The sequence below is a fragment of the Salmo salar genome, chromosome 05, assembly GCF_965601325.2.
Source record: "Salmo salar chromosome 05, fSalSal1, whole genome shotgun sequence".
Lineage (NCBI taxonomy): Eukaryota > Metazoa > Chordata > Actinopteri > Salmoniformes > Salmonidae > Salmo > Salmo salar.
In genome coordinates, this window is record NC_138295.1 from 37,133,258 (window position 1) to 37,153,014 (window position 19,757).

General features: G+C 42.7%; 1 protein-coding gene and 1 pseudogene across 8 annotated transcripts in view; one reads left to right on the forward strand and one right to left on the reverse strand.

The window, feature by feature from the left end:
- On the forward strand, nucleotides 1–13,783 carry LOC106604612 (sushi repeat-containing protein SRPX2-like; annotated as a pseudogene).
- The window catches only part of LOC106604763 (synaptotagmin-like protein 4), a 14,459-nt gene continuing 8,479 nt past the window's right edge, over nucleotides 13,778–19,757 (reverse strand). For all 8 annotated transcript variants that reach the window (XM_014199771.3, XM_014199772.3, XM_014199774.3 and 5 more), the window contains 11 exons: nucleotides 19,630–19,729; nucleotides 19,333–19,438; nucleotides 19,095–19,192; nucleotides 18,862–18,951; nucleotides 18,376–18,554; nucleotides 16,480–16,582; nucleotides 15,976–16,137; nucleotides 15,723–15,825; nucleotides 15,496–15,616; nucleotides 15,101–15,303; nucleotides 13,778–14,569 (listed from right to left, as the gene is read on the reverse strand). In XM_014199771.3, coding sequence (XP_014055246.1) covers nucleotides 14,427–14,569; nucleotides 15,101–15,303; nucleotides 15,496–15,616; nucleotides 15,723–15,825; nucleotides 15,976–16,137; nucleotides 16,480–16,582; nucleotides 18,376–18,554; nucleotides 18,862–18,951; nucleotides 19,095–19,192; nucleotides 19,333–19,438; nucleotides 19,630–19,729 — 1,408 coding nt within the window. In that variant the 3' untranslated portion in view covers nucleotides 13,778–14,426. The remainder of the gene's footprint in view (nucleotides 14,570–15,100; nucleotides 15,304–15,495; nucleotides 15,617–15,722; nucleotides 15,826–15,975; nucleotides 16,138–16,479; nucleotides 16,583–18,375; nucleotides 18,555–18,861; nucleotides 18,952–19,094; nucleotides 19,193–19,332; nucleotides 19,439–19,629; nucleotides 19,730–19,757) is intronic.

Consider the following 19,757-nt stretch of genomic DNA (forward strand, 5'->3'; position numbering starts at 1 on the left):
ACAGAGATAAGAAAAACGACGCGAATAATTTTGTCAGTTAAAAAATACGATTTAATTAATTTTGTTTTAGTCGTGCTTAGGGTCTGGACTGGAGCTCGCTTTACATTTTTCTGCGCTGGACTATGGTCAATGGTCTCCATATTGGCTAAAGTCGATGCCTAGTACCACATTTATCTGAATTATTGCACTTAAAGACCGTGTTGGCATGACACGATTCCATATCCTTTTACTATTCCTGGTGACCTTTATCAGATAGCTGCTGGGACACAATGAGGGTAAGACCACCCACTGGGCACATACGGGTTTAATCAGCGTTGTTATTACGTCATTTCATTTGAACTAACGTAGACTATACCTTAAATTGACGTCTGTGACCAGTGGGCAGATACATTGCACTTTGACTATTCTGTTTCTTTACTCAAAGATTAAACTTTGCAATAGCCTTGATGTACAAAATGTATGCAAATGTTATTCTTTTCCTCATGCTGAATAAGTAGTTATGATTATATCCGGACATACTTTGAAACTATACTTTTGGAAACTACTATAAAATCATTATTGCCAGTACAGACACATGCTTACCCTGTCAGTCTCATCTATGGCCCACAATAGGTTCCATGCAATGGGGAGTGGGGAACCAATATACACAGGCAGTTAGGAAAGCTAAGGCTAGCTTTTTCAAGCAGAAATTTGCATCCTGTAGCACAAACTCCAAAAAGTTCTGGGACACTGTAAAGTCCATGGAGAATAAGAGCACCTCCTCCCAGCTGCCCACTGCACTGAGGCTAGGAAACACTGTCACCACCGATAAATCCACTATAATTGAGAATTTCAATAAGCATTTTTTACAGTTAGCCATGCTTTCCACCTGGCTACCCCTACCCCGGTCAACAGCCCTGCACTCCCCACAGCAACTCGCCCAAGCCTCCCCATTTCTCCTTCACCCAAATCCAGATAGCTGATGTTCTGAAAGAGCTGTAAAATCTGGGCCCCTACAAATCAGCCGGGCTAGACAATCTGGACGCTATCTTTCTAAAATTATCTGCCGAAATTGTTGCAACCCCTATCACTAGCCTGTTCAACCTCTCTTTCATATCGTCTGAGATTCCCAAAGATTGGAAAGCTGCCGTGGTCATCCCCCAGACCTATATCTATCCTACCCTGCCTTTCTAAGGTCTTCGAAAGCCAAGTTAACAAACAGATTACCGACCATTTCGAATCCCACCATACCTTCTCCGCTATGCAATCTGGTTTCAGAGCTGGTCATGGGTGCACCTCAGCCACGCTCAAGGATCTAAATGATATCATAACCGCCATCGATAAGAGACATTACTGTGCAGCCGTATTCATCGACCTGGCCAAGGCTTTCGACTCAGTCAATCACCACGTTCTTATTGGCAGACTCAACAGCCTTGGTTTCTCATATGATTGCCTCGCCTGGTTCACCAACTACTTCTCTGATAGAGTTCAGTGTGTCAAATCAGAGGGCCTGTTGTCCAGACCTCTGGCAGTCTCTATGGGGGTGCTACAGGGTTCAATTCTCGGGGCGACTCTCTTCTCTGTATACATCAATGACGTCGCTCTTGCTGCTGGTGATTCTCTGATCCACCTCTACACAGACGACACCATTCTGTATACTTCTGGCCCTTCTTTGGACACTGTTAACCAACCTCCAGACCAGCTTCAATGCCATACAATTCTCCTTCTGTGGCCTCCAACTGCTCTTAAATGCAAGTAAAACTAAATGTATGCTCTTCAACCGATCACTGCCCGCACCTGCCTGTCCGTCCAGCATCATTACTCTGGACGGCTTCGACTTAGAATATGTGGATAACTAGAAATACCTAGGTGTCTGGTTAGACTGTAAACTCTCCTTCCAGACTCACATTAAGCATCTTCAATCCAAAATTAAATTTAGAATCGGCTTCCTATTTCGCAAACAAAGCATCCTTCACTCATGCTGCCAAACATACCCTGGTAAAACTGACCATCCTACCGATCCTCGACTTTGGCGATGTCATTTATAAAATAGCCTCCAACACTCTACTCAACAAATTGGATGCAGTTTATCACAGTGCCATCCGTTTTGTCACCAAAGCCCCATATACTACCCACCACTGCGACCTGTACGCTCTCGTTGGCTGGCCCTCGCATCATACTCGTCGCCAAACCCACTGGCTCCAGGTCATCTACAAGTCTCTGATAGGTAAAGCCCCGCCTTATCTCAGCTCACTGGTCACCATAGCAGCACCCACTCGTAGCACGCGCTCCAGCAGGTATATGTATCTCACTGGTCACCCCCAAAGCCAATTCTTCCTTTGGCCGCCTTTCCTTCCAGTTCTCTGCTGCCAATGACTGGAACGAACTGCAAAAATCACTGAAGCTGGAGACTCATATCTCCCTCACTAGCTTTAAGCTCCAGCTGTCAGAGCAGCTCACAGATCACTGCACCTGTACATAGCCCATCTGTTAACAACCCATCCAACTACCTCATCCCCATACTGTATTTATTTATTTATCTTGCTCCTTTGCACCCCAGTATCGCTAATTGCACATTCATCTTCTGCATATCTATCATTCCAGTGTTTAATTGCTATATTGTAATTACTTCGCCACCGTGGCCTATTTATTGCCTTAACTCCCTTATCTTACCTCATTTGCAGTCACTGTATATAGACTTTTGGTTTTCTTTTTTTGTACTGTATTATTGACTGTATGTTTTGTTTATTCCATGTGTAACTCTGCGTTGTTGTATATGTCAAACCGCTATGCTTTATCTTGGCCAGGTCACAGTTGCAAATGAGAACTTGTTCTCAACTAGCCTACCTGGTTAAATAATAAAAGGTGAAATAAAAATATTTAAAAAATACCTCATTCACCGCAGTAAATAGAAGTAGTCGAGGTGGGATCTTTAGAGGGACCTGAAGGAATTACAAAGATGGCAGGAGTATTTCCTGAACAGAAACTCAACCACTCTTCTAACATTATTTTTCAGTTAAAAAAGAGAGGGCAAAGAAGCCCAAATACCTCATCTATGCATTTTTTCATTAAGAAAATGTTTTGTAGGTGAATACAAGTCATCACTGTAGTGAGCCTACAGTCACCTGTGTTTTTTTATTTTTTATCTAGCCCTCCTCTGATGTTGAGCATGTCACCCCTTCTCAGACTTGTGTAATTACAACTCCAATCACAGACAAATGGTTGAGTGTGCACGGACCAGCTGTGCCAAGGGCCTCATTTGGCCCCTACAAGACAGTGATTTGAGTCACCTCAGATCCAAATAACATTTGATTTTATAAACATGTTTGGATTATGACAGTTTACAATCCAGGGTTACTCCAAGCAGTTTTATCACATCAACTTGCTCAATTTCCACATTATTCATTACAATATTTAGTTGAGGTTTAGGGTTTAGTCAATGATTTGTCCCAAATACAATACTTTTAGTTTTGGAAATATTTAGGACTAACTTATTCCTTGCCACCCATTCTGAAACAAACTGCAGCTCTTTGTTAAGTGTTGCAGTCATTTCAGTCGCTGTACTAGTTGAGTCATCTGCATACATAGACACACTGGCTTTACTCAAAGCTGCACTGAAGTCTTACCAAACAGCCCGCACAATCATTTTATAAGATATGATTGGCTGAGAGAAATGTGTCATTTGTGTAAGTGGTGTGCTTGTTGAGTGTCCTTCCCTATAAGCGTGCTGAAATTCTGTTGTTAATTTGTTTACTGTAAAATAGCATTGTATCTGGACAAACACAATATTTTCCAGAAGTTTACTAAGGGTTGGTAACAGGCTGATTGGTCGGCTATTTGAGCCAGTAAAGGTGGCTTTACTATTTTTGGGTAGTGGAATGACTTTAGCTTCCCTCCAGGCCTGAGGGCAAACCGTTTCTAGTAGGCTTAAATTGAAGATATGGCAAATAGGAGTGGCAATATGGTGTGCTATTATCCTCAGTAATTTTCCATCCATAGACAACAATCTTTTTTTTTTTTTTACCTCTTCCACACTCACTTTACAGAATAAAAAATTGACAATGCTTGTCTTTGATCATTTAAGCAGTTATATTTGGATGTGTAGTGTCGGCTTTTGTTGCTGTCATGCCTAAGTTTGCTTATCTTGCCAATGGAAAAAAAAGAATCATCAAATAATTGGCAATATCAGTGGGTTTTGTGATGAATGAGCATCTGATTCAATGAATGATGGAGCTGAGTTTGCCTTTTTGCCCAACGTTTTATTTAAGGTGCGCCAAAGCTTTTTACTATCATTCTTTATATCTTTTATCATTGTTTTAAAGTATAGTTTATTTTATTCAGTTTAGTCACATGATTTCTCTATTTGCAGTATGTTTGTCAATCGGTTGTGCAGCCAGACTTATTTGCCATTTTGCGTCATCCCTCTCAACCATACAATTTTTAAATTCCTCATCGAAGAGTATTTAACAGTTTTTACAGTTATTTTCTTAATTGGTGCTGATTTTAAAATTAGTATATTGCATCCGCCATGGAGCCAAATCAGTCGACCTCACCCCAATTGAGATGGTTTGGGATGAGTCGGACCGCAGAGTGAAGGAAAAGCAGCCAACAAGTGCTCAGCATATGTGGGAACTCCTTCAAGACTGTTGGAAAAGCATTCCTCATGAAGCTGGTTGAGAGAATGCCAAGAGTTTGCAAAGCTGTCATCAAGGCAAAGGGTGGCTACTTTGAAGAATCTCAAATATAAAATATATTTTGATTTGTTTAACACTTGTTTGGTTACTACATGATTCCATAGTTTGAATCTGTGGACATTGGAGGGTTGGAGATACAATCAGAATGTTTGGCTGCTGTGGGTGGAAATCCATCATTTGAAGAAAGAGTAATATATGTATATGTGTGTATATATATATGTGTGTATATATATATGTGTGTGTGTGTGTGTGTGTATAATTATTTAACTACAGGTACCGTAGCTGAGAGAGATGGCTGTAAGTAAACTAATACTGTGCTGCCTGGCACATCAAAGAGGACTAGGTACTGCAGGCAGGGTTCTTGGCTTCACTAAATACATTAGGCAGGTACCTGATTATATTGCCAACCCTTTTCATCTGGACTCATTGAGAACAGAGGTGCCATCTTGAACAGGAAATGCCATGTTGTTTCTCCGAGATAACAATGGCAGCTCTATCTGAACTCTCTAAACATGACGATTGTAATGCTTCAGTGGTTAAATGGTTTGTCACAGTACAAAAAAAATGCATGAAATGTATGCATTCACTACTGTAAGTCGCTCTGGATAAGAGCGTCTGCTAAATGACTAAAATGTAAAATGTAAATGTGATCCACCCAAACTCATGCCTGCTGCCAGTTGATTACAAAGCAAAACCACAAAGCGAAAATCTAGTCGCTAATGGATTGATTCTGGCTATGTCTCACCATTGCTATTAGTCACATGTTCTCCTGTAATTGAACACTTTTCCAACTGAAATACAAAGGATGCTGATCTGGAATCAACTTTCTAAACCTCAACATGAGAATATATCCGTTGAAACGAGTGCAGTATGGCTGTTGGCTTGTGAGTTGGCTTGTGAAATCCACCTTCTCCAGAATGACTCATTTCTCCTAGTTAGATGTTCTCCCTGCAGTGGTCATTGCATGTCTTTCTGGTAAAGTAACCGCCTCACTGAGAGCAGTGGGAAGTGTTTCTGGCTGGTCTCACTGTGACGCATGCTGTGTCTGTCTGCTTTACAACCTGCAGGCGGCCATAGCAGCTGCCTGCATTAGTGTAATAATGTAAAAGAGATATTTGAATATTAATACCACTTACATGTCTACTATGAGACATGGTACAAAGGATTTCAATCACTGCTGAAATGTAAAACTAGCTTGAATAGCAAAGAGTCTGTTGATCCTCACTTGGATTTGCCAACATGAGGGAGACTTGGGTGCTAGGAATCTGAGGGCATGTTTATGTGTTATTCAGAGTCAGACTAGAAATAAGGCATTTGATGAAAGGTGTTTGTAAGTAAGCATTATTGTACTTTTAGCAGCCTATTGCAAGTGCCCAAATGACCATCATTAGAAACGTTGAGATTTCTCACCATGAGTTGAATTTCCATTGGTCTACATTACACATTGGCTAGCCCCTGTCTACTGGGTAAACTAGTATCTGGACCACTTTGTTGTTACAAGTACTCAGCGCACAGATTTGGGTGGAAAACAATCTAATCTGGCAGCCTTCTTTCTTAAGAGTCCCTTTTAAATATCCTTCAAGGGATTGGGTTTATGAAATAGGATAGACCACAAGTGAGGGGAAAGAATGAGTGTGGTAAGGGAGACTTAATGTATGGAAAGTTAGATTCAGCTCCTTGGTTTAAAGCTACAGTGAAAACGAGGAGGCAAAAAGACTAACTAGTTAGAGTAATACTCTCAAAATGGAGGAGAGGACCTCTGCTTGCCAACTTGATCTTCTTCATGTGTCATGATCTCAGTGCACGTTCAGTACAATGTGTGCCCAGTTAAGTCTTTTTCCTACTTTCTTTACGATCTTATTTTCCATCCATGTGACGCTAAGACACTTGTACGTGGAGTTAAATGAAACTTTAACAAACCAGAAAGTCTGGCCTTTTTCAGAGATGTACTGTTTTGACTGGACTTCAGTTTTGGATCACAAACCCCTGAAGAGTTTCCATGGTTTTTTTCAACTTCCCTTTTTGGAAATGGCTCAGGAATGGACCAGAATTCAGGTTGTGCGAACCTGAGACTTTGTGGGAAAACCATTAGCATGCCAAGAGGTTCTCTGCATTACCTTTATTCCACTCTTAATGTTCTACCTCCAAATCATTTCATATTTATCATGAATAAGCTGATAAATACATGTATGTTAATGTGTGAGAAAGAAAGTACATATCATCCATAAATACATTAGTAGCTGACAAATAGTTTTCATCTGTTTATGCCTTGTTGCTATGACCGATTTTAGAGCTAATAATAGCGTGTCATTGGTTTCAGGCTCTGGAACCACAATGCACAGCAGCTACAATGAGGTTGTGCCAGAGGAGTACTAGACTCCCCGACTGAACTACAGGAGTAACTATGGAGAACCACACAGTCATAACACTAACATTATCAACAACACAGATTTGAAATCTACGTACCCCACATCACTGTTTTGAAATCAGTGTCTCTTGATATGTCTGTAGCACATTGGTCTTGGCGCTGAGTTCCAGTGCGTGTTTAAACAATATTGTTGTGATGCAAATCTAAGATGGTGTCACTTTCTGAACCTGGCCAATGGGGATGTGACCTGCCACTCCCCCCCGAGGAGAGAACTACCGCAGCACCCTAGGCACCCGCTGCGAGATGACCTGTGACCGTGGCTTCAAGCTGCTGGGCAGATCCTCGGTGCAGTGCATGCCCAGCCGCCGCTGGTCTGGGACCAGTCACTGCCGCCGTGAGTACAGGCTGATTATAGACAGATACAGCTGATTGTCTTTTGGGTCCATGTCCTCTATTGTTCTTCTTTTTTTTTAAAGGCCCTGAGTTTTATTTAGAAAAAAACCTTCATAGGAGTAATATACACTGAGTATACAAAACATTAAGGACCCTGCTCTTCTCATGACAGACTGACCAGGTGAATCCAGGTGCAAGCTATAATCCCTTATTCATGTCTCTTGTTAAATCCACTTCAATCAGTGTAGATGAAGAGGAGACAAGTTAAAGAAAGATTTTTAAGCCTTGAGACAATTCAGACATGGATTTTGTATTTGTGCCATTCAGACGGTGAATGGGCAAGACATCAAATTTGAAACGGGTTTGGTAGTAGGTGCCAGGCGCACCATTTTGAATCAAGAACTGCAACACTGCTGGGTTTTTCACACTCTACAGTTTTCCGTGTGTATCAAGAATGGTCCACCACCCAAAGGACATCCAGCCAACTTGACACAACTGTGGAAAGCATTGGAGTCAACATGGGCCATCATCCCTGTGGAATGCTTTCGACACCTTGTAGAGTCCGTGCCCCGATGAACTGAGGCTGTTCTGAGGGCAAAAGGGGGGTTATGCCACTCAATATTAGGAAGGTCTTCCTAATGTTTGCTATACTCCGTGTCTATCTTGTTGACTATGGTGACTCCACAGAGGTTCATTGCAACGTGCTGCACCTAATCTGGCGTGGCACGTACCACTGCACCCAGGGTTATGTGGTGGACTCCAGCTGTGACTACATCTGTGAGCCGGGGTACCAGATCAAGGGGGACCACTCTCATACCTGTCTGGATGGGGGCTCCTGGAGTGGGGCAGAGCCCATCTGTGCAGGTATAGCTCATATGTTTAGTCAGCACGTCCAAGTATACTGACATGATTCATTAATGCGTTTTCAGTGTGGTGTGAAACCCAGGTGGTGTTTGGTTTGATATGCCTGGAGGCAAGTTAATGGTCAAAGTCAGTGGTAATTAAGTCAGCATATTTTTTTAAGTTTATTTCCATGAATTAATGAGATGCATGCACCCTATAAGCACAGCAAAACAAACAAAAAAAACATTTGGAATCCAAGCTAATTGTTTTTCCAGTGCCGTTTTGTTTCTGGCTTTTAGAAGCCCCGGCAGCTCCCATGGGCATGTCTCCCACCCACATAAACACAACACAGATACTCATCTAGTACCGCTCTTTCCACGGTTCATTTCCTTTTTCTGTCTTTGTCTCAAAACCAAGACCAATAGATATTTCTTATCTTCAAAGTTCCCCTCCCTCAAAAGATGAATTGATTCAATTGACCCAGACCAACAGAGGATGTTAACATTTAACTCAGATATTTTTCTATTCTTTTCCTCCACTGGTTTACCAACCTGTGTTGTTTCAGATCATGATCCTCCCCAAATAAGGTGTCCCCTGTCCCGAGTGAAGGTCGCTGAGCCTGGGAAACTAACAGCTAGAGTGTCCTGGGACCCCCCTGTTGCCTCGGATACTGCTGATAAAACACTAGAGTATGTCAGTCCTTTTTTTAAACATTTTAAAAAAAATGATTCCCTCCTTCTTCCCCAGTGCTTTATCAGGAGGTGAATCATGTGGTGTTCTTTGTCTGTGTGCAGTGTAACACTGATAGGCCAGGGGCCAGATACCACCTTTTAAAGAGGGGATAAAAAAAAAAAAAAAATATATATATATATATATATATATATATATATATATATATATATATATATATATATATATATATATATATATATATATATATATATATATATATATATATATATATATATATATATTTTTTTAATGTATGTATGTATATACACATACATACATACACATTTTTTTTTGATTGGGGGTACGTTTAATTTAGCAAAATCCTTGTTCCGATCTCCTAACCCACAATATGTAAATGTTCAGCTGTCTGTCGATTGCTGATGGTTTATGTTTAGACCGGCATTGCTTAGCAATATAATCTTGTGATGCTATATCTTGCATATCTCAGGGATTGACCCAAGATTAAGCTTAAGTGCGCAAGATGTTTAAGTTGCAACTTATTCTGTTTAGGTTTATTAGATGCTAATTGAACACTTTACTCGCGGGAGCCTCCTCAGTTCAGATGTTAGTAGAAGTTCTAGGATAGTGAGAGGGCGGGAGCCTCCTCAGTTCAGATGTTAGTAGAAGTTCTAGGATAGTGAGAGGGCGGGAGCCTCCTCAGTTCAGATGTTAGTAGAAGTTCTAGGATAATGAGAGGGCGGGAGCCTCCTCAGTTCAGATGTTAGTAGAAGTTCTAGGATAGTGAGAGGGCGGGAGCCTCCTCAGTTCAGATGTTAGTAGAAGTTCTAGGATAGTGAGAGGTGAACGTATTGTTGGGATTTTATTTTTGATTTACCTCTTGTTCGATGTCTGGCCGATGCCAAAAAAGCACGGAGCGACAATGTGTTTATTTTTATATTTTTTTCTCTCCTATTTCTGTATGCCTGTTAAATGTGGGTTGATGGGGGGGGGGGGGGGGGGGGGGGGGTAAATGTTGGGGAAAGTAGGGGGACAGGGTGGAGAGTAAAGGTGCTTGCTGGGGGGAGGGGTTGGTTGGATACTGCTCGGGTGTAGGTGCTACATATGCTGATCGTGATGGTTTGGTGCGCTTTCTTACCTTTTAATTGAGTTACATGTTATGCAGGCCACCATAGGAACTACAAACGAGAGGAGGGCGGGGCTTACATTCACTTCCTGGAATGTCAAGGGTTTAAACGAACCAATTAAGAGAGGCAAGATCCTAGCCCACTTGAAAGGACTCTCGTCTGATATATTATTTTTTTGCAAGAAACCCGTCTGAAGAACTATTCTCAGAGCAGACTTAAATGTAGGTGGGTGGGGCAAGTGTATCACTCAAACTTCTCTGCCAAAACGAGAGGTACAGCGATTCTGGTACGGAAAGGAATTCCCTTTCTACATAAAACCACTATTGCGGATAAAGAGGGTCGTTATGTGATCGTAATAGGAGAGATCCACTCTACTTCTGTAACTCTACTAAATATCTATGGGCCAAACAATGATAACTCCTCTTTTTTTTTCAAAAGAGTCCTTACCCTGATTCCAGATATCTCCCATACTAACCTGGTCATTGGAGGGGACCTTAACTGTGTACTAGACCAATATTTGGATAGATCCTCTACCTGGTGAACCCCTACCTCCTATTCAAGCGAATTCTTGAATACCTACATAAAAAATGATAACTTATTTGATATATGGAGGATCTCTAACCCTACGGGTAGGGAATACTCCTTTTACTCTCATGTTCACGATGTTTATACTCGAATTGACTACTTTTTGGTTGATGCGAAATTACTCCCCTATACCTGTAATGTGAGGTTCAGCCATCCCTGTTGCTGACAGGTGTATAAAATCGAACACACAGCCATGCAATCTCCATAGGGAAACATTGGCAGTAGAATGGCCTTACTGAAGAGCTCAGTGACTTTCAACGTGGCACCGTCATAGGATACCTCTTTTCCAACAAGTCAGTTAATCACATTTCTGCCCTGCTAGAGCTGCCCCGGTCAACTGTATGTGCTGTTATTGTGAAGTGGAAACGTCTAGGAGCAACAACTGCTCAGCCGCAAAGTGGTAGGCCACACAAGCTCACAGAACTGGGCCGCTGAAGCGTGTAGCACGTAAAAATCGACTGTCCTCGGTTGCAACACCACTACCAAACTGCCTCTAGAAGCAACGTCAGCACAAGAACTGTTTGTCGGGAGCTTCATGAAATGGGTTTTCATGGCCGAGCAGCCTAATGCCAAGCGTCGGCTAAAGTGGTGTAAAGCTCGCCACCATTGGACTCTGGAGCAGTGGAAACGCGTTCTCTGGACTGATGAATCACGATTCACCGTCTGGCAGACCGACGGACGAATCTGGGTTTGGTGGATGCCAGGAGAACGCTACCTGCCCGACTGCAGAGTGCCAACAGTAAAGTTTGGTGGAGGAATAATGGTCTGGGGCTGTTTTTCATGGTTTGGGCTAGGCCCCTTAGTTCCAGTGAAGGGAAATCTTAACGCTGTGCTTCCAACTTTGTGGCAACAGTTTGGGGAAGGCCCTTTCCAGTTTCAGCATGACAATGCCCCCGTGCACTAAGCAAGGTTCATACAGAAATGGTTTGTTGAGATTGGTGTGGAAGAACTTGACTGGCTTGCAGAGCCCTGACCTCAACCCCAATGAACACATTTGGGATGAATTTTAACGGCGACTGCAAACCAGGCCTATTCCCCCAACATCAGTGCTCGACCTCACTAATGCTCTTGTGGCTGAATGGAAGCAAGTCCCTGCAGCAATGTTCCAACATCTAGTGGAAAGCCTTCTCAGAAGAGTGGAGGTTCTTATAGCAGCAAAGGGGGGACCAACTCCATATTTAATGCCCATGATTTTGGAATGAGATATTCGACGAGCAGGTGCCCACATACTTTTCGTCATTTAGTGAACGTCAAGGTCAGAATACGGTGTATCTGTAGACACACCTCCACCACACCTTCATTTATTCCATCTCCATCCCAGAAACAAATAGTGGGTGAGTAGCATGCTATTGTCATGCTTAAGTTCACGGTCATAATACTCGTAGATAGAAAAGTGCATAAAAAGGGAATTCCCCTATAGCGTCTCAGAGTAGGAGTGCTGATCAAGGATCATGTCCCTATGTCCATATCATCTTATTCATTATGATCTTAAATCCTAAACTGATCCTAGATCAGCAATTGCTTTGTGAACAATAGAGATCCTGCTCTCCGTCTCTCCCCAGTCAGGAGGTGTCCAGTCCTCAAGCCCTCTCCATGGTTACCTCACCTGTGACTCTGACGGGAACAACTACGGGGCGGTGTGCGAGTACCACTGTGACAGGGGCAAGGAGAGGAGGGGGACCGCCAGCCGTGTCTGCCAGTTCGACCACAGCTGGACTGAGGCCCCTGCCGAGTGTGTCCGTTTTAGTATTGAGAACCAATGACAGAGCATGACCGTCTGGTTTGTTGTCTTCAACTGAACCCATACATGTAAAGTGATTATACCAACAACCATACTCTGTTTTTGATGGTGTGTGCATGTGTACTGTAGCAATGGAGTTTAAAACAGATGTGGATACAGCTTCTGACCTCCTGGACCAGTTCTACGAGAAGAGGAGGCTTCTGATTGTGTCGGCACCTAACGTAGCCCATGGAGACTACAAGCTCCAGAACCTTATGGTACAGGTGAGTCCGAGACACCGGGATGGTTTGGGCATCATCTGCTAGTCAGGGAATTTCTGCTCTCAACAATGGTAGTTACTACAGGACTTAATAAAAAGCTGTTTAGTGAATAGAATAGTAACCATGCTTGGGATGTTTTCATGCCTAGAAAGCAGATTGTGGTCTGGACTTAAGATGAGTGACAGTGATTGAGCTGCTAGGGTCCCCTCCTCGAGAAGGGGGCTGCATCAAGGGACGTCACCTGGACACTGAGGTCATTGAGGGTCTGCGGTAAGGTGACTTCACATAATCAAATTGTATTGGTCACATACATGGTTATCAGATGTTATTGCGAGTGTAGTGAAATGCTTGTGCTTCTAGTTCCCGACAGTGCAGCAATATCTAACAATTCCACAACACCCTAATACACACATCTAAGTAAAGGGATGGAATAAAAACATGTACATATAAATATGGATGGACCATGCCTGACTGGCATAGACGGTATAAAATACAGTATATACATCTGGGATGAGTAGTGCAAGATATGTAAACATCATTAATAAAGTGACTATTGATCCATTTGTTAGAGTGCCCAATTGTGTTGGCTGCACTGCATCTTCAGGCAATGTAATACACCATCACTGACTTGACATGAAATGGTCATCTCGTACTGTGGTACAGGCAGGCTTTCCGGATCTCCAGATCCTACTTCAACATGGTGCTGCTGGACAAGGATGGTTTGGACCACGAGAGATTCCTCACATCCACCACATCCGATGAGCTCTTCTCATACATCGACAACCTTTTGAACGAAGTAGAACGAAGGCGGTTGGAGTTAGAGACCTCTGTGACTAAGACTTAAGAGTGCCCCCTGGTGGCTTGGAGGTCAGACACTTTTACAAAGATATCAGCTCAGAGGAAGGCTGGCCCAGATTAGAGAGAAACAAGAAAACATAACAGCTCTGGTAGTCAAATGTTTCCACTTGCTGATAGATGAAGAGATCTTAGCCTGTTTTTCCAGGTCTAAAAGTATAGAGATTGTTGGTGTATTGTTAGAGGATGAAACGTAGGTACCTTTACTTCAGACAGGTATAACAAACGTGGATGATTACAGGTTTAGTCATTTCATATATTTATTAGGTGAATTAAATATTTGATACAGCCATAGGACTCAAATAAGAGCATAAAAGTTGAAGGAGACTAATTTTATTTCTCACTTTGTGCAACTGGCAATATTTACATAAATATTTAAAATCACAGGCACAGTAGTTTTTCAATTACCATGAATCATAACCCAAGGTGACATGGACCAAAACTGGTTCAATGCCTTAAGAGTGGAACAGAGATTCTGCCTGAAACTGAAACACCAGCAACCCCCATGAAGCGCCACAGTTAATGAGTGGTTTGCTGAACATGGATAGAATTCAGCCTCAATAAATACATGATAAAACAGGAGTTGTTCAATTTGATAAACTCTTTGGTTAGTGTCAGTTGATCTCAAAATGTATTTGTATAGTTAGACAACCTTACATTTAAAAATATGAAATGATACCTCTTCTATCAAAAACCTGAAGCTCTCAGGTGAATTTACACTATGCTTTCAAATCACTTGTTTTAGGCCAGTAGTGTCGTAATGGTGCCTGCGGTTAGACACAGCTGTATATATGACAGTCTTTTTTTTTTTTTACACAATGATGGTGATAAAGTTGAGGGATTGCCCTGTGTCCATAGCTCTTTCAGGTTACGAGGTAGTGTGTGGTGTCTTCACTTGCTCTTGCCCATAGAGGAGCGTAATGGAAGAGTGCCCTCTGCACACGAGTCAGGGTATTGCATCATCTTCTGCCACAGAGTCACCTCCTCCCCTGTAGAATCCACCTCCACTTCCTCCTTCCCAACCTTCAGTGTGGCTGAAAAGAAGGGCACCAGAAACACAGTGAACTAAAGTAGGTGTGCCCTAACCTCGTCCCCAGGCTATTGCACAAAGCGCATATAAGCCTGGGATAATGATTCAAAGTTGGCCTTAGTGGGTGTGACCATAGGTGTTGTGGGATTGTTTGGTAGATTAAGCCGATGCTATTTGCACCGGGAGTTTCTCCCGGTCTTTCTGTATCGGCTAACAAAAGCTAAAGTTTGACGCTTTGGTTCACCAGACTTCACGCATTTGGACAGAAATGTCAGGGAATGAGATTTATTTTAACAATAGGCCTACTGCTCTTAGTAATTTGAACTGAGGTAGCTTCACCTTACTACCAACATTGGCAAAATAGGTGACCTACAACGGAATAGTAAATCAAACACGGTAAAATGGTAGAGCAAAACTGCCAATGTATATAAACTGATACTTCCCCGCCATAAATCAACAAGGTGTTGTGTGTCATTAACTGTGGCTTTGCTGAGTCGAAACCCCACCCAGGAAGATAAAGGTGTTGTGTCATTACCTGTGCTGAGTCGAACACCACCCAGGAAGTCATTACTGGACATGGCCTCCCGGTCCCACACTGTCAGCTCTAGCCACATCTCACTTAGCTGGTCTAGGGTCAGGTCTTTGTACACAAATGTGTGGTCGTAGTGAGGGTTCAGAGTTTTCTTCACCACTGGAGTCTTCCTCTTAGTGGACTTAGCCTTCGATGGCAACAAGTACCTAGGTTTAAAAGCATGAGTGAGAAGGACTGCATTTTGATGAAGGCTAGGTGTCTGAATTTTTCTTAGTAATAAATAAAGTATGTTCTTAAAATGAGAGGGAGTTGCACAATCTCAAGTGAGGATGATGAAACAAAATTCATCTCTGTTAGAGTGAACGTGGAGAATTAGTGACATCATGCCGCCAGCTAACCCTTTCACAAAGGAATCCGACGTGTCCCCTGCTTTCATTGCCGTCAGATTCTTGGCCTCTTTGATCAAGACGTGCAACTCCCCTCCCTGCTCCGTCTTCTTTCCTAGAGAGAGTCTCTTGCCTAGGGGAGATAGTAGTGTCAGACAGCCACTGGTAGGGATTGGTCTGACAGATAGTGCTGACTGAGCTTTTCTGTTCGTTTGTTCTGTCGACACGGACACTCGTACCTTTGGTCTTTTCAGTGGGTGATTTCTTGGTCGAGACGTACTTCAGGGAAATCAGCAGTTCTCCTTTGTACTGCGAGAAGGCAGAGGACTGCAGTGGTGACGCCTATAGAGGATAATAGTCGGTAAAACCACTAGACCATAGGGTTGTACTGTAGATTAGAAATACATTTAGTGATTGATGTGTAGGGCCTGCAGTGTCTTCTGACCTGACCAGGAACAACCGAGCCCTAGTGATGAGACTATTCTGGCTTACTTTTCCCATGATCGCCACACACTCCTCGTGGCCTGCGTCGAGGTTCCTGCAGTCCAGAGGCACCTCCACCTCTCCAAGGAAGGCATTACGGCCCAAGCGGGCATGGTGCCAGACGGAGAGCTGGAGGGAACGATTGAGCACCTGGGAGCGACTGATGGGAAACTGAATGAGGAGAAGAGAGGAAGTGGGAGAGAGTGACACATTGCTCTCAATGATCCGTCAACTATATCTTAGTTTTCCATCCACCCTCTCTGGCCTTCGCATCAGAGATACTTGTTCACTATACTCCGAGTTAAGAGGGCAGCAACAAAATCAATATTTGTTTGTCTTTCACTAACGGCGATTAACTCTCCTTATCTTGAATGCCAATATCAATCTTACTGCCTACTGAAGGAGGAGGCATTATCAACTTAACAACCAGCCATTGAGTAATACGGGATGTGTACAGGGTTAAAGTTCATCAGTGTTCATCTAATTCTACTGCAGTTCCAGAGGGGCCATCACCTTTAGGGTCTCATTGTAAGTGGGGTCCACAGTGTTATGTTTAATGCTGGTTTTTTTCTTGCCAATGCGAGACTTGTCAGGGAGAAGGTAGCACTTGACATACCTGCAGGACCAAAAAAAAAAAACATGAATATTTTCCTACATGTTAACGAGATCCAATGAAGTCATATTCCATCTGGTCCTGCAATACCAAGAAACTATACTGAACAAAAATATAAAACGCAACATGTCAAGTGTTTGTCCCATGTTTCATGAGCTGAAATAAAAGATCCCATAAATTGTCCATATGCCCCAAAAATGTATTTTTCAAAAATGTTGTGCACAAATTGGTTTACATGCCTGTTAGTGAACATTTATCCTTTGCCAAGATAATCCATTCACCTGACAGGTGTGGCATATCAAGAAGCTGATTAAACAGTATGATCATTTCTCAGGTGCACCTTGTGCTGGAGACAATAAAAGGCCACTCTAAAATGTGCAGTTGTCACACAACACAATGCCACAGACGTCTCAAGTTAAGGGAGCGTGCGATTGGCATGCTGACTGCAGTAATGTCCACCAGAGCTGTTGCCAGAGAATTGAATGTTCATTTCTCTACCATAAGCCTCATCCAACGTCATTTTAGAGTATTTGTGTGTATGGCGTTGTGTGCGCGAGAGGTTTGCTGATGTCAATGTTGTCAACAGAGTGCCCCATGGTGAGGTTATGGTATGGGCAGGCATAAGCTATGGACAAGGAACACAATTGCATTTTATTGATGGCAATTTTAATGCACAGAAATACCGTGACGAGTACCTGAGGCCCATTATGAGGTCCATTTCTTTTAAGGTATCTGACCAACAGATGCAAATCTGTATTCCCAGTCATGTGAGATCCATAGACTAGGGCCTAATGAATTTATTTCCTCATATGAACTTTAACTGAGTAAAATCTTTGAAATTGTTGCGTTTCTATTCTTTGTTCTGTTATTTAAGTCAAAATATAAAGTGCCTTCATTTCCAAACTACAAATTTATAATTATTTTTCTTCCGTTAAATATAATCTTTACAATTCTTCCTTTTGGATCTCTGGTAATGACCCCTGGGCACATCAAACATTTTGTAAACAGGACAGGGTCTTATCTAAGATGATCTACGTCAGGGATCATCAACTAGATTCAGCTGCGGGACAATTTGTTCTTGAGTGGATGGTCAGTGGGCCGGAACATAATTACAAATAATTTGTAGATGGCAAACTGACCGCAAAAAGCCCAAACAGATATTTTGACGAAAACAATCAATTCAAACCTTGCTTACATTTGTATACGATCACATGGTTCTCTCTGATGCATGGGAATACTTGAACCGATTTCTTCAATAAAAATTACTTGGAGCTGATTTCCTGGTGTTTTTAAGTGTTATGTTCAACAATAAAATAAAATAAGTAAATAAAAGTTGCTCAGAAAACTTGGGGGGGTCAAATAAAACCACCCACAGGCCAAATTCGGCCTGCGGGCCGCCAGTTGGGGAACCCTGATCTACCATAGGTTGCAATAAGTCTCGTCATGTTTGTATGACAGTAGATGAGATGCGTTGTAGAGAATGATTTCCAGTAATCCTGTTGTTAACTCTAGACATACACTTCGGTGTTATTACTGTATGACATAATGTAGAATAGTGTTGGTCTCACTTGAAGGAGTGGGGGATACTATCACTGTTGGCAATGACATGATGGAATGCATCTGAATAGTGTAAAGCAGCTTTGTTGAAAGAAAATTCCAGAGCGGCATCCACCATGACTTTCATCCACCCAGTGTTTTCAGATGTGTGGATATGAAGGAGAGGAAACATTATTGAGATGCACCCATCATTTCCTACTGAGACAACTATTAGACCCTAGTCCTGAGGGGACACTCACGGGTTTGAGCGCTGGCGTCTGGCGTCCCCGTGGGCCAGCGAGTGACACTCCTTGACGAGGACGGCCAGGCTCTGGGTGGTGTCATCGTAGCTGATAGAGAACACAATGTCCCCGCTCACCTCCACGCTGTCATAATCTCCTGCCTCACTGTAAATACTCATCAGACTGCCCAGTGTGCTCTGTGGTGTGGACACACACCACACACACACAGACTTCTGTTAGTAGTTGGTTTAAATGCATTCATAGACTACAATTCTAGAACATGGAATTCAAAGTCAGTCAAATTTGCATGCCCTGAAGCAAATTTTAGCGTGAGCTAGTGTTGCCATGGTAACTTAATTAGGCAGCAGCTCACAACACAAACCAGGATATCCTGAATTGTCTCAAAGTTTTGGTTCAATAAATATCTTGAGGAACTCTAAAAATAGCATCACACACTAACTAGAAGCTTTGAAAATAGGATAAGTGAGAATCGCATGCATTTACCTTGGAACCGCGAAGATTTGAGGTACTTGAGCGCACCTTCTTTCTATGGATGCTCACCAAGTTATCAATGTCTTCATCTTCCTCGTCATCCTGCAAGCACAGCAAACATTTAAAATCATGAAAAAGACAACGCAACTGCATCTCTCACCAATACTAGCACTATAAGGAAGTATTTTAAAGTATAGTGAAGTGTTATGCATTAGAGTCTGTAATGAGGAAGAGGTACTGCTCACTGGCACATTGAGCCCAGGCACCGACTTGCTCCGGTCACCCATAAAGCCCTCTGATGCCTCAGCCCCCTCCTCACGCAGGTCCAGCACAGATGTGAATTCTGAGTGAAACCCATGGAGACGCATTAAAATGGAGCATATCTTTGTTAACTCAAACAGGCCGGATGCCCTTAAAACAAAACAATATTTGAATAGAGTTTGGGAGTCGGGGCTACTGAGGCGACAGACACACGAGTCTCACCGGAGGGTTTCTGAACTCGTCTGACACTCTTCTTGAACAGGCCGCCATCTTCCAATGCGACAGACCCCGTGCCGGGACTAACACTACGACAATTTACTACGGAGGACTATGGAAAGAGACAAGGGTTACAGTCAGGTGTGACAGTATAATATGTATTGGCTGGAGACATGAGGACTAATACAGGGTTAGGATCAATTCCATTATTTTTCAGGTGGACTTTTCACTTGCAGACTTGACTGACTGCACTGAAATGGAATTGACCCCAACACCTGATTGATAGGTAAACGGTCTCCTTACCGTGTCTGTGGTGGAGCTGTGGCTACTGACGAGGTCTGCTTTGACTAAAACATTCATACTGGACCCTGTTGGACTAGACTGACCTGTGCTCTCCTCCTTCCTGGATCATAAACACCATTTCATAATGA